At 30.4% G+C, this 14993-nt stretch overlaps 1 protein-coding gene across 24 annotated transcripts in view; it reads left to right on the plus strand.

Moving 5' to 3' along the window:
- Positions 1–13485, plus strand: part of LOC143244761 (ankyrin repeat domain-containing protein 13D-like) — a 95168-nt gene extending 81683 nt beyond the window's left edge. For 15 of the 24 annotated variants that reach the window (XR_013025308.1, XR_013025302.1, XR_013025307.1 and 12 more), the window contains 3 exons: positions 5120–5220; positions 6551–6627; positions 12448–13485. Coding sequence is in view for 16 of the 24 variants with exons in the window: in XM_076490020.1 (XP_076346135.1) it covers positions 5120–5220; positions 6551–6627; positions 12448–12661 (392 nt within the window). In the remaining 8 variants the exon portion in view is untranslated. The other 9 variants (XR_013025304.1, XM_076490024.1, XR_013025303.1 and 6 more) reach the window with 7 other exon arrangements.
- The last annotated feature ends 1508 nt before the right edge of the window (positions 13486–14993 follow it).

Raw genomic sequence — 14993 nt, forward strand, 5'->3', positions numbered from 1 at the left:
ATAGCTGAAAGGGTGAGCATGTTTGGTGCAACCGGGATTCAAACCCACGATCCTCAGATTACAAGTCGATCGCCTTAACCCACCTGGCTATGCCAGGCCGTCTAATATAAAAAGGATTCTTTAATTTTTCTTGTCTTTCAAAATTTGTGTTTGTGTCAATGATTCTAGTTTTTTTCCAGTTTATTTTGTGTCAAGATGTTCAACATAGACATCTGGTGGAAATACTATGAGAAATTAAGATCCATTCTTGAGAAAAACGAACAGAAACCTACCAATGAGAAACACAAAAATGTTGTTTATGAAATTCCTAGTTGAAACATACACTGGATTAATGAGAAGGAGATGTGTGACAAGAAAAAAAAACAACAAACAGTACAAGACTCATGAAAACAGCAGTTTCAGTAGTTAAATACTGAAACTTTTCAAAATTGTGAAACAGTAAACAAGATTATGAATCACCTCTTGTCTATTTTTAAGCACATATTTCCCTTAGTTTAGCATTTCTTCAGTGATTTAATGCAGCACTGAAGTTAAACTGATCAGTTGAGCCATCTTCTAGTTTGCTCATTAGGTTATCCACTCTTTCAGATGACAATCTGTTTCTAGCTGCTGTCTTAACTTGATGCTGTTCACTGAATCCACATTCACAGTTGCTATTGTGGATGGGTGAAGTTAAAGCCAGTGATATTAAAATAAGAAAATTAGGAAACTGTTATTTGTAATAATGGTTAATCAGTCCCAATAGATTACTCATATTGTGTTTTGGGTAGCCAGCTCTAACTATTAATGGTTTTACCATAAACCATTCTTGCCTTGTGACATGTTTCAGCTTCAATGTTTGGTTCTGCTGTTATAATTCTATCATCAGTCTGATCTTTGGCAGATGTAGACATCTTAGACATTCCATATTTACTGATTAATGATTTAAATTGTTTACTACCTCATGTGTGAAGGTCCTTCTGAAAACAGAATGATATTGGTATTATTGAAACACCAAAGGCATATGTGATATTACTGTCATCATTTGGAAATTTATTAGCAATTTTCTTCAAGATTGCATCAACATGTTTCTCTCTGGTAGAGTCAATATTCTGTTTACTTTGCACAACATTGTTCTCTTTAAATGTGAGTTTTCCCTTTTCACTTGCAGTCCTTTGTTCTTTTTGTGTGATCTTGTAAATTTAGTTGTTTTACTTTATATCAAAGGCTTATCAGTTAGAAGCTGAGACAGTTGTAGTAGTTCTGCTATTATAATCATCTATGCTAGAAATTAACCTTACTTAAGTATTCATGTTATTAGAATTCATTTTTGTAACAAATTCCTGTAGGCCCATGTATGTGCATGCAGACATTCTGCATTACAAAGTGTGGTAATGTAACTAACTGAGCTGCATGCACTGTTCTGCATTACCACACATAACTATTCATACTCAGTTAAACTCTGTACAAAGCAACACAGATACACAGCTTGACAATGATAGAAAGTTTGGTTATTAAAACAGCATTATTAGCTATTCACAAAACCGAACTTTTCCAAATATTTTTAGTTTAGACTCCTTTGGTGAATTGTAGTCTCTTAAAAAAACCAAAAGATATTTTTGTGGGGTTGAAGTTTATGAGTTTTGTACTTAGGGAATTTACCAATCATTTGGGTTGAGGATTGAAGTCAAGATTACATGTGAAATATGAACACGGATTTGTGTATTGCAGACTGATGCTGTTTTGAATGAGTTTGTTTCAGGGCACTAGTCATCCATCAGTCAACAGAGGAGGTTTAAGTTGGTCATATGAGGAAGTTTTTATTGATCCCAAACAACTGTTAAAATTTAGCCCTTCAGCTAAAATACTATTCTCTTTTCCTAAGGTGACATATTGTGCATCTTTCTGAAATTCAGGAATCACAGTACTGTAGCCTTATGGCCATCACTATCAACATGGTGTTTTGGTATGCTGGTTCTAAAGTGGGTATTTGTTTCAGCCATTGAATATTACTTCTTATACTCAGTTCAGATTTTAAATGTCATGATTTTTTTTTATCTGCATCACAATCCTGTAATTTAAAATCCTTCAGCCAATCAACTTGAAAATTGTGTACTTTATAGGACTTTTTGATGAGATTTGTGGGGTTTAAGGGAAAGGCTTGTGGCCCTACACATTCACGTCAGCTCGAGTATTACTCACTCTGTCTTCTGTACCTTCTGATTTGCTTTCTTATGAGCTGATGACCCAAAGGAGCTGAGAATTGTTTTTGCTTTTCAATTTATTTCATCGTGATCAGACAATGTATTTCAATTACAATACTACAGAAAACAACTGTCTCTGTTGGTCTAGCAAGAGTCTTAGCCAATTAAAACCAATCTTACATTGGTAACTATGCTTATGCATTAATGAATTGGATATTCTTGCAGCCCCAGAAGAAAGTTGATAGGAATGAGAAGAAAATTTGAATGTGCCTCATGATCCATCTCAGTAAAATTAGAACATCATTTTTGCATGAGGGTGCATTCTCAGCAGAATGCTGGATATTGTTAAATTTACCTTAATATTGCCAAATGTCCTTTGTGACAATGGTACTTTTATCCAGATATTGTTCGATATTCTTGTAACAGTAATGCGCTTAACCATTTTTTTATTTTGGAATGCCTTTTTGACAATATTAAGCTTGCTTGGGCATTGTCAGACATTCTTTGCAATCATGTGTAGTTTGCCTTGCCTTTATCAGGCATCTTTGGTATCGTGGTGAGTTTATTTGGTTTTGTCATATGTCCTTTGAAATTAATAAATTTTTCTGACTATAGTTAGGTGTCCTTTGACACAATGTTACATTTAATTAGTTATTGTAAGATGGCCTTTGCAAAAGTGTTAAGCTTACCTGCTTATTGTCAGATGTCATTGTAACAATGGTGTGTTTAAACATTTGGTATCATCAAACATCCTTTGTGACATAGTTAAGCTTACCTGCTTATTGTCAGATGTCATTGTAACAATGGTGTGTTTAAACATTTGGTATCATCAAACATCCTTTGTGACATAGTTAAACTTACCTGCTTATTGTCAGATGTCATTGTAACAATGGTGTGTTTAAACATTTGGTATCATCAAACATCCTTTGTGACATAGTTAAGCTTACCTGCTTATTGTCAGATGTCATTGTAACAATGGTGTGTTTAAACATTTGGTATCATCAAACATCCTTTGTGACATAGTTAAGCTTACCTGCTTATTGTCAGATGTCATTGTAACAATGGTGTGTTTAAACATTTGGTATCATCAAACATCCTTTGTGACATAGTTAAGTTTACCTGCTTATTGTCAGATGTCATTGTAACAATGGTGTGTTTAAACATTTGGTATCATCAAACATCCTTTGTGACATAGTTAAGTTTACCTGCTTATTGTCAGATGTCATTGTAACAATGGTGTGTTTAAACATTTGGTATCATCAAACATCCTTTGTGACATAGTTAAGCTTTACCTGCTTATTGTCAGATGTCATTGTAACAATGGTGTGTTTAAACATTTGGTATCATCAAACATCCTTTGTGACATAGTTAAGTTTACCTGCTTATTGTCAGATGTCATTGTAACAATGGTGTGTTTAAACATTTGGTATCATCAAACATCCTTTGTGACATAGTTAAGCTTACCTGCTTATTGTCAGATGTCATTGTAACAATGGTGTGTTTAAACATTTGGTATCATCAAACATCCTTTGTGACATAGTTAAGCTTACCTGCTTATTGTCAGATGTCATTGTAACAATGGTGTGTTTAAACATTTGGTATCATCAAACATCCTTTGTGACATAGTTAAGCTTACCCGCCTTTGCTGAAAAATAAGCTATTGTCACACAAACTTTTGACTATGTTAAGTTTACTTGGTTGTTGTTAAATACTCTTTGTAACAATGTTAAGTTTACTTGGTTGTTGTTAAATACTCTTTGTAACAATGTTAAGTTTACTTGGTTGTTGTTAAATACTCTTTGTAACAATGTTAAGTTTACTTGGTTGTTGTTAAATACTCTTTGTAACAATGTTAAGTTTACTTGGTTGTTGTTAAATACTCTTTGTAACAATGTTAAGTTTACTTGGTTGTTGTTAAATACTCTTTGTAACAATGTTAAGTTTACTTGGTTGTTGTTAAATACTCTTTGTAACAATGTTAAGTTTACTTGGTTGTTGTTAAATACTCTTTGTAACAATGTTAAGTTTACTTGGTTGTTGTTAAATACTCTTTGTAACAATGTTAAGTTTACTTGGTTGTTGTTAAATACTCTTTGTAACAATGTTAAGTTTACTTGGTTGTTGTTAAATACTCTTTGTAACAATGTTAAGTTTACTTGGTTGTTGTTAAATACTCTTTGTAACAATGTTAAGTTTACTTGGTTGTTGTTAAATACTCTTTGTAACAATGTTAAGTTTGCCTATATATTCTCAAACTTTCATTCTGATAGCTTGCCTAGCTGTTGCCACACTATTAAAGGGGGTATGTTTACCTGACCATTATCAGGAATCTTTTGTAACTGTGACAAGTTTGTTTGGTATTGTCATATACCTTTAACAGTGTTAAATTTGCTTGAATATTTTTAATATCCTTTTCAAAAATCTCATGTTAGGCTGGCTACTGTTATAGTAATTTTTTTTGAAGTAGTACACATTTGACTAGTATGTTTTCAGTAGTCCCTTGAACTGTTAATGTTTCTTTAATATAGTTCTTGATGTGTATGAATTAAGTCTGTGTAAGTAGGCTTTCTTTCTAAGGTTTAAGAGTAAATAGTTGATTGTATTACAGTTAAGAGCTTGAATTCTCTTTGCTTATTATGTGTTTGTAGACATTGGCTTTGTTGATAAAGTCATTTATGGTATTTTAAAATTATATATTGCTTTATAGGTAGTTTTCAGTATTTGAATTATCATATTTTAAAATTATAAAATAGCTTTTTTTCTTATCTCCATTTGTAATATTTTTAATCAGATACTAGTTATGCTTACATATGTAAAGCTAACATGAGAATCTTTATCCAATTTTTATGTAAATATTAATTTTATTTAGTTTTAAGACATGTTTGTAGCATCGATTATTAATAAAGTTTTTTTTATAATTAATTTTTTTGTCATAGGAAGTGACGAAGTCAGACAGCTTAGTATTGATGAGGATGATGAGCTTCTCCAGCTTGCAATACAACATTCCCTCATTGAGGCAGGTAGTGAGGAGGATCAGGTAAGAATAGTGTGGTAAGAAGTATTAGATAAGGGTGATGCAGTGAGGAGGATCAGGTAAGAATAGTGTGGTAAAGTAGTTAGATACTACAGTAAGAAGGTAATGATGGTGTATTAGAATAAGGAGAAGGATCAGGTAAGAATAGTGTAGTAAAATTAAATAAATAGGTGATGCAGTGAGTGAGGATCAAGTAGAAATAACAGCGTAAAGTAATAAGATAAAGGTGATACAGCGAGGAGGATCAGTAAAGAATAGTGCAGTAAAAGTACAGGTAAGGTGATGCAGTGAGGATGATCAAGTAAAAATAGTGCAGTAAAGTATTAAGTAAAGTGATGCAGTGAGGATGATCAAATAGAAAAGAACAGCGCAGTAATGGAAATAAAGATGATACGCGAAGGATGATGATAGCAAGAAACAGAGGTAAGTAAGTGTAAAAAAATTAAAGTGACCAGATACAAGTAAAGACGCATGAGGATGATAATAGCGTAAGAATCAAATAGTAATATAGAAAGTGCAAATAAAGTGATACAGCGATGAGGCGATGATGATGAACAAGTAAAATAAAGCAGTAAAGATGAAAGTAAAAGACAAATAAAAGACGGCAAGAGTGATGAAGTAAGTGATGCAGTGAATGAATCAAGTAGAACAGCGCAATGCAGTAAGAAATAAAGGAAGATGCGACAGTAAGAGAATGATGATAAAAAGGTAAGAAAGCGCAAGAAAAGTGAAATAGTAAATAAAGTAAGCGTAAAAGTGATACAGTAAGGAAGAGATCAATCAAGAAAGTAAGATACAGCAAGAGAAATAAATGTAAGAAAGTAATTAAGTAAAGTGATACAGTAAGGAAGATGCGAGTGATGACCAGGCGAAGAAATCAAGTGCAGAATAAGTGCGAGAACAGCGAAGGAATCAGTAGCAAAAATAAATGAAAAAGAAAATAAATAAAGTGATACAGTAAAGCGAGAAGATAGATCAAGTAAGAACAGATATAGTAAAGTATTAAGATAAAGTGATACAGTGAGGATGATCAAGTAAGAAATAGTGTAGTAAAGTAACAAGTAAAGAGGTGATGCAGTGAGGAGGATCAGGTAAGAATAGTGTAGTAAGAAGTATTAGGTAAGGGTGATGCAGTGAGGAGGATCAGGTAAGAATAGTGTAGTAAGAAGTATTAGGTAAGGGTGATGCAGTGAGGAGGATCAGGTAGTTAGAAGAGTGAGTTATGGGTAGTGTTTTTTTATTATATATGTTTTCATGAAAATGTTCTTGCATTTAAATTATAAAAGGTTACATATATTATGATTAATTAGGCTTCTGTTTGTTTGCTGTGTAGGTTACAATTTGGGAGGCACTAACTTCTCAGCGTCCAAGCTCTGGAAACAGTCCTGGGGATGACAGTGCTTTCCAGAGGTAAGTTTTGATTTATGCTAAACAACATAAAACCCTGAGTACAAGAGAGCTCCTCAGAGATCAGTTTACTTAAAGCTTAGCAACATAAACTCCTGGGGATTAGAGTGCTTTTCATTCAGAAGTAAGTTTTGCTTTGTGTTTAACTCTTTCAACATGGGCATGGTGAATTTGCAGTTCTTCACTTAACATTACAAGTCTTTCACATACAAAAAATGTTTTAATGCAGTATTCTAATAAAATAAAGATTTGACCATTAATATACTTAGTATTTGTTTTGAACAGTCTGTGCAAAGTAATCTTCATATTAAGATTAAAAATACTTTTTCATCTCAAACATCTCAAATTTCTTTTGTGTAATCTTTAAAACTTTCTAAATGCATTTCAAACTTTTTTGCTCAGTGAAACTTTATATTTTATCTGTTAATATTTCTATTGCAACTCAAAATGAGATTGGTCAATTTAACTGACCTGATAACCACAAAAAAAATCCAACAAAACAAATCTAAATTATTCTTTTTTTCTTTCTAGAGTGACTTCAAATTGTAACATGAAACTACTTTTGTTTATATTAAGTAACTTTAAGCACATAATATTATACATCTGTTTATAATTACATTTATTATTTTGAACTATGTCTAACTATTGTTCATACCAATATAAATTACAAATCATTCAGGACATGTGCAGATCATGTTACACTATTGACTTATGTTACCCTTACGCTGCTGAAATACCTTTAAACATTATTATATTATTATTTATTTTACTTTATATACTCTTAACAATTCTAAAGAGATCCATATTTTTACATTTTAATAACTTTTATAACAAACTAAAGAATAAACATGAAAAACAAGAAATAAACTATTCTTTGATAGATTGTTTAGGCAAAGTATTCATGATGAAACTTTGTAGAATGGACGGCAACTGCCTGTTGTGGAGACATAAGCATAGAGGACGTTTCAAAAGGCAAAAAACTTTTGAAACATCGTCTTTTATGCTTGTGTCTCCATAACAAGCAGTTGCCATCCATTCTACAAAGTTTCATCAAGAAATAAAGTACTTTCCCAATCTTCTTTTTTCTTGCTGTTGATTGTTGAGAACATATAAGCCTACTTTATTATACTGAAAAGTAATATACAAAATAATGTTTATTTGATTAAATAATTCACCAATAAATATAGACTAATAACATGCAGAAAGTAGATAATTTCCCCTCCCTACCTCTCACAATTTTTCTGCCTTTCTTACTGCAACAAGAGCCATTACAAATTCATCCAAGCTAGTAATTCTTACTGGAACATTACCTGTATTCTTTGTGCAATTGATTATTATTTGTTCAGAACATAGTGTTATTCAATGCATAATTGGATAGATGAGAACTGTGACTTTCTATCAGTCATGTGTAACTAAATGTCAGAACTGTAAACAGAGGATGTGATAGGTGGTTGTGGCAGGAAGGGTTTAATTTTCTGTTGGTAACTCTGTAACCAAGCAGAATTGAAGGCTATAAAAATTATGGCTTGTCTAAGCAATAAAATTTTTATAGTGAGTAGTTTGTTTAATTTCTTATTCTTTCAAGTAGAGAAAATAGAATACAAGATGCCTAGGAAAAATAAGTCATGTGCTATACGAGTGGAAATTTAGGATTTTTTAAAATAATGTCTTGTAGAGTTAGGAATGTAAAACTTAATACTATTAAAATACAAATTGGTAGCTAAGATTTTATGCTGTACTAATTGGTATAACATAAACGAAATGTAGTTTTATGAACAATTTGAATGAAAGACACCATAAGACTTTGTATCTTGTATATTAAAAGGTACCTGGGTTGAAAGAGTTGTCAGTATAAATTCCTGGAGAGGAGTGTGTTCACTAGACAAGTATTTTTAGTATATTTTATGTTGTAGATACTCATGATATTGTGTTCATATATATTTTTATTTATAAATGTAATGCCTCACTTATACTAATTTTAATGTTTAAGAAAAAGAGAATGTAAAAAATAGTACCTCTTAATCTTGCAAGGGCCTTCAAAAACAATTCCAGATAATTTGACCAAAAGATAAACTTACTTTCTCGCATACCTCTCTTAAGTAAAGTTTTAATCTGAGTTTTGTATTAATCACAACTCGACATCAAGTATGAAACTTGTCATATACTGCCAAGTGAACTAGATTTTTATCATTTTATTTATGTAGATTTGTCATATAAACTCTTGATTTATAAAAAACAATAAATAAGAGGAAATTATATTACTGGAAACAAAAATTAGCAGTTATTTGACATAATGTTTTGCATGAGGAACTATCATATACAGGAAAAAAAACAATGGACTGAAGTATTCCATATTTAACCCTTTCACTGTTTCATGGAAATTCATGTCTAACCTATGACACTCTTTGACCTGTTATATGAACTACATAATTTGGACAAAACATTTTTTTGTAAATTTATTAGTTAGAGTGTGCTCATGGCCGTGACATTTACAAAATCTGAGTATCAGTTGTGAAACTGAAGCATACATATGAAAGTATTTGTACTCTTGCTATCTTTTGAGTACTATAAATTATTGATTGTCGTAATTACTCAACATTCTAGAGTATTGTATCATCATTGCCACTTCCATGTTATTTGTCTGTTTAATAGTTTGATGGTAAAGTTACACTTTTCTTGTACATTTAGTAATAATCAGAGTCTAAATGGTGTGCTTTATTTCTTAAAAATCAATTTTTAATAATTGGTTTTGAGTATCAGAGTGTCATACTGCTCAAAACAGTGAAAGAGTTAAGGAAAGAGGAAATGAAAAATTCAAAGATGTCTGCAGAAAAGAAAAAAAAAAAGAGATAATAGTGTGCAACAAACTAGGAAAGTACCTTACATTAAGTATAATACTTAATGTAAATGTTTTTACTTTACTAATGAAACAGTGAATGTAAATGTAGACTGAGAAAGATAAATAAATGATACTATTGTATTGTATTAGGTAAAACAACAACAAAAACACACTATTCTTTAATTACTGGTCATTTCTCCACAGATAAAAAATTATATATAGTCAACCATAGATGGTGGAAAAGTGATTTATAATTCTGTAAATTACTGGAGTGACTGAAGTTATAAAACCACTTAAGTTGCTAAATTGACTCTTAAGTCACAAAACTACTACTGCTGCTGAAAATTGATCTCTAAGCCATAAAGCTGCTACAGTTTTTGAAGAGGGTCTCTTAAGTCACAAAACTGCTAAATACTGGTTTTAAGTAATAAATGAAATTACTACAATCTGTAGATTGGCTACTCGTATTTTATAATTTTAATTTAGGGTAAGTATATAGCATAAAGTCACAAGCATGTTTTATCATGTTATTCCTGTGAAGTATTCTTGCTTTTGGTATTGAATTGAAGATATAATGACTTTTGCGAGTTAAGTTTTGTAATTACATATTTTGTTCTTTATTTCATAAAGAAATGGATAGTAGTTGTATTGTGTTTGTATTAGTGACAAGGATTAAAAATCTACTTGAATATGAGGGAAGTCTTGCTCACTGTGATTTGGTACAAGTAGTTATTGGAAGCTTATAAAACTGTATTCTTTTTATTTCTTGGCCGTTAAGTTTGAATACAGCTGGATTATTTATATACCATGGGGCCAGATCCTGACACATGCTCTTCTGTAAGGAAAATTTTATCACAGAATAGACATGAATTGTAGCATGTAAAACTATAACTGTTTTGATTTCTTTTTGTATGAATTCAAGAAGTATGTTATTATAGGTTGTTTATTATTTTGTTATAGTTTATAAAATAAAATTGAATTTGTGACCTTAAAGAGTATAGTAATTGTATATGGTTTTTCTTTTCAGACATTAGCTTGAGTAGAATTTTGATTGTTTTAATCTCTTTCATAGATGGCTTTCTTAATAGACACATGAATTAGTTAGTTGGCTTCGTAAATCTTTTTCACTATGATGCTTCTTTTGCTTTTTGGAGCATTTGCTTTCGCTTCAAGCTGTGGCACTTAGTTTTAAAGTTGTTTTTTGTCATATTACAAAGTATACAGATTTATATTTGTATTAAAGTTAAAGTTTTAGTTATGTTCTTTTAAGCAGTTCTACAACATATGACTGCCATGACATTTTACTGGTGTAATAGATGACTACCAGTGTATTTTGCTGCTAACAAAGGGATGCAGCAATTAACTATTTCATTTTAAGGTTTCCTGCATCTATAGAAATTGTATGATCAGAATATTATGAAAGCAACCATTATCATATTTAAAAAAAAAACCTTGAACACAAAAATTGTCATAAAATTTGTACCTGTGCAAATGTTAATGATAGTGTACTATTATGTACTATAATTTATCTCAGATGAGTCTCTGATATTTTTTTTTGTTATCATATTATAGTTGCATATAACTGGAAATTTGAATTCAGAGGTTAATTTAATATTAATATGAATCACATTTATAATACTTGCCAACAAGATTAATGCACACAATTTTCTTTTTCTGAACAAATATATTTTAATATACAAAGAATAATACAATTCATAATAATTGTTATTACAAATAATGATTTATATACAAAAGTTTTACAAACTCACAAACAATACTGAGCCTTCTATCTGGTATGGAACTGAGTATTTTTTCAATAGTCCAGGTCCATGAAAAGCAAATTAATTTAGAGGTGATACACCGTACACTCCTCTTGATTGTTAACTAGGTTGAAGTACATGTAAGTTTTTCACCAATAACAATATGTGATGTCCTCATAGAAATACTAACATCTGAAGTTAATTCACTGAAGTTAAATGGTTTGTTATGTTTGAAATCTATAAATGTTCTTGGTCAAATATCTGTAGTTTTCTGATTAATAAGTGTTTGTTACAATTATAGCTTTTGAAGCTTGTAGTATGCTGGCTGTACCAATCCAACAATATTCTGTCTCTCTGCATGCTGGTTTATAAACTTTAAGGCTATGGTCTCGAAAGTTCATTTGGCAACAATACTGGCAGTCACAATTGTTTCACACACACCTAGCAAGTTGTTGATTTTTATGCTTCAGAAGCTGCTACAAATTTAGAGAACAGATGGGGTTTTCACAATACACATATGCATTTCTAAATATAAACTGAAACAAACAAAAATATAAAAATAATATTAAATCCATTACAATGCATATTTCTTATATAGTGATGTTTTTTCCATAGAAAGTTATTCTGTTACTTTATTATTCAATTTTATTTTCAATCAAGTTTATTTCAATAGTTTATTAGTTCACTGTAATTAGTAAATAGTCATTTACTGTAATATTTTGACAGTAAACTTGTTCAATTGACTAGTAAATTTTTTGTTTTAAGAATATAATTCTTTGTTGGCAGTCATTCACTACAGCAGTAAAATGTTACAGCAATGATATATCAGGATTAAATTTCATGATACCCTTTTAGACATGGTAGTTTACAGTTAGAAAAATCACTATATTTCCTTGTTTTAAGTTGTTAGAGCAGAAATTTCCAAATGTTATATCATCCATTGTTTATCATGATTGACAAATATATTACATTTAAAGATATATTTCAGTTTGTAATACTGAAGATGTTTTTATCATCTACAGAGGAAGTTATCTGATGAAAGTGGGTTTTAATAGAAACCAGCAAGGATTTGTGTTATGTCAATAGTTTGAATTAGTATTGTGCTTTTTTGAAAGTTACTCTGCCACACATGAGCTAGTTTGTTATGCCTGGTTTAGTTTAACTTGTTAGCTAGTCCCACCTGTAGTCTTGCAATTTCTTCCTTGCTTCCTCCCTCAACTTCAGGGCACTACAAGAAAGTATGAATGACTGTTGGAACAACAGCTCACCTTTTGTTGGTGTTGCAGAAGAAGCTACTTTAGCAGGTGAAGACAAAGACCCCCAGCTTACTCTGGCCTTGAGGTTATCCCAGCAGGCAGCTGATGATGAAAGGAGAAAACTAGAAGAAGAAGAAGTAGAATTAGAAAGAGTTTTAAAATTATCATTAACAGAAAAGTAGTCATTATTAAATATATCACTAAGCTACCTAAACTGCCCTGTACATGTGATTCTAGGTTAAAATCACATTTAATAATCCAGAATTTGTACAAAATTAATTGCCACAATATGTACGTCAAAATATACCTTTAACCTTCTCATTTCGTTTGAATTGTAGTGTAGGGTAGAACATTCTCATGATACATTTTTTGTGACTGTCTGGCTTTGTTACCACTGCTGATAGTTAAATTTTTCTACAAGTGTGGCATATGGAGTGCACTCCATTGTGGCTCTGTTTATTAGTTCTTGTGCATCTGGTTGAAAATTTTACAATGTCAAGTGTTTTTTATGCAGTATGTATTTGTACCTATGTCATTGTAACTGTAATTCTTGAATATTGTGAGAGAAAGTTCACTAATAATGAGAAACTATAAGTGTAAAACAAGATGATTTTTTTATTACTTTTTGTCAAATCAAAATTCTTTACGTTTGTTGATGAGCAAGTTGGTTGAAATGCCACATTTGAGAAAAAGAAAATGTGAAAATTATAATTATTTCATTGCTATATCTTATATGTTGCTCATTTGAGTGTTTGTTTCTATTTTCAAGATATAGTTCAAAATATGTTGAATGCAATATCAGTGTCATAAATTACTTTTATTAAGTCCAAATTTTGTTGAGTTTTGAACATTACTTCTCTGAGAAATATTTTGAAATGACAGCAGAAGAAAGTCACTAAATAGAAAACCTTTTCTTTGTTTAAAGAACTAGGACTGATAATAAATGATACTGTAGTGTGTTCTTGTGGGAAAATAAAATTTGAAACTTTTATTACACACAGCTACATTCCTATGTGTTGTAATGTATCCATGTTGTTAAGTTGAAACATAACTTGAGTACAGCAGTAGTGCATTTTTAAAAAGTTTTAAAATGCCTGTAATTTGTTTATAGTTGTTATCTATTGCATAATTTAACATTAACTAGATTATCTTTAATGTAACTAGAAAACGATTTCTAAAAAAATAGTAAGACATTAGATAACATGAGGGAAGAAACATGAATTACTTCTTCATATATTCCTTGTAAAATGTTACGAATTTGTTGATACTATTGTTATTTTTTCCAACCAAAAGCAATGAGTAAAACATGATCCTTATTTTGATTTAACTTATCGAACTTGAATTAAAAGGTATAAGAATGCATCTAATTTAGCCAGTTTTTAACTATGGGAAAATCTCGAGAACACTTTCTAAGAAATTTAAAAACAAGTTTAAAATTTAAAGTTATAAGTATATATCACTTATTATCAACCTTGTGTGTTGTCTTTTTCCAACTGAAATTTTTAGACTTATAGCAGCATTATTTATAGTCTCTATTGGATTTAGCTTAAAATCTCCAACTGTTTTTGTACATCTCAGCTTGTTCTATAGTATTCATTAGTCTTTATAGAGCTAAACTTCGTTGTAGTACTTTACAACTAAATTTGATATCAGTCTTTGCAAAGCTGACCTTGATTATAGTCTTTATGTGGTCTTTGTAGATATGAAAGTTTTTGCTTTCCATCTTGACAAATATTTACTAATGTTCTGCCAACACATAGTTGTTTTATGTTAACACAAGTTTCATATTAATGTGAAAAGTTTATATAACACATTTTATATTAGCACAGCAGTTTCAAGTATTTTGTTTCAAGAAATAAACATTGCTCCTTTTTTATGATATCTGTCAGTAATATTTTAATAACTATCTTCTGTGGCTTCCAAGCTATGACCACTTTTATACTGCTTTTAGTTAAAATTAATGAATTAAAAGAAACGTACAAATATAAAGTGTTAGTTCTAAATCTTCAACATGTGAAAATGGTATACTATATTTCATAAGAAGAGTTTTAAAAAAATACAAATGAGGCATTGTTTATTTAAATATTCAGCTTGTTGATAGTTCATCATTATTCTTTTGAAAGTACAAATGAGGAATTGTACTCTTAAATGTATATAGCAAATTAAAATGACAAACATTTCATAAAAATATTTCTAAAGAACATTGTTTTAAAGAAATTTTATGGCAATTTAGCCTCACAGAAAACCTTGGTAAATAAAAGTTAATTAACTTATGTTTAGAAGAAATAATTCAGATATACGCCTTATTTCACAAATTAATATTATTTATAGAATTATCCTCCGATAAGTTGGTTTTATTGCTGTGATAAGATATTAATTTGGCATAGGAGTTGTTCAAATCTAAAATAACTTGATTCATCAGAAGGAAAACATAGTTTTATAATAAATATTAAAAACAGGGTTAATACCAAAAACATTTTTAACAAACGTTTCGTAATTTTCTGAAATTCCATA

The sequence above is a fragment of the Tachypleus tridentatus genome, chromosome 2 (assembly GCF_004210375.1).
Source record: "Tachypleus tridentatus isolate NWPU-2018 chromosome 2, ASM421037v1, whole genome shotgun sequence".
NCBI classification, from domain to species: Eukaryota; Metazoa; Arthropoda; class Merostomata; order Xiphosura; family Limulidae; genus Tachypleus; species Tachypleus tridentatus.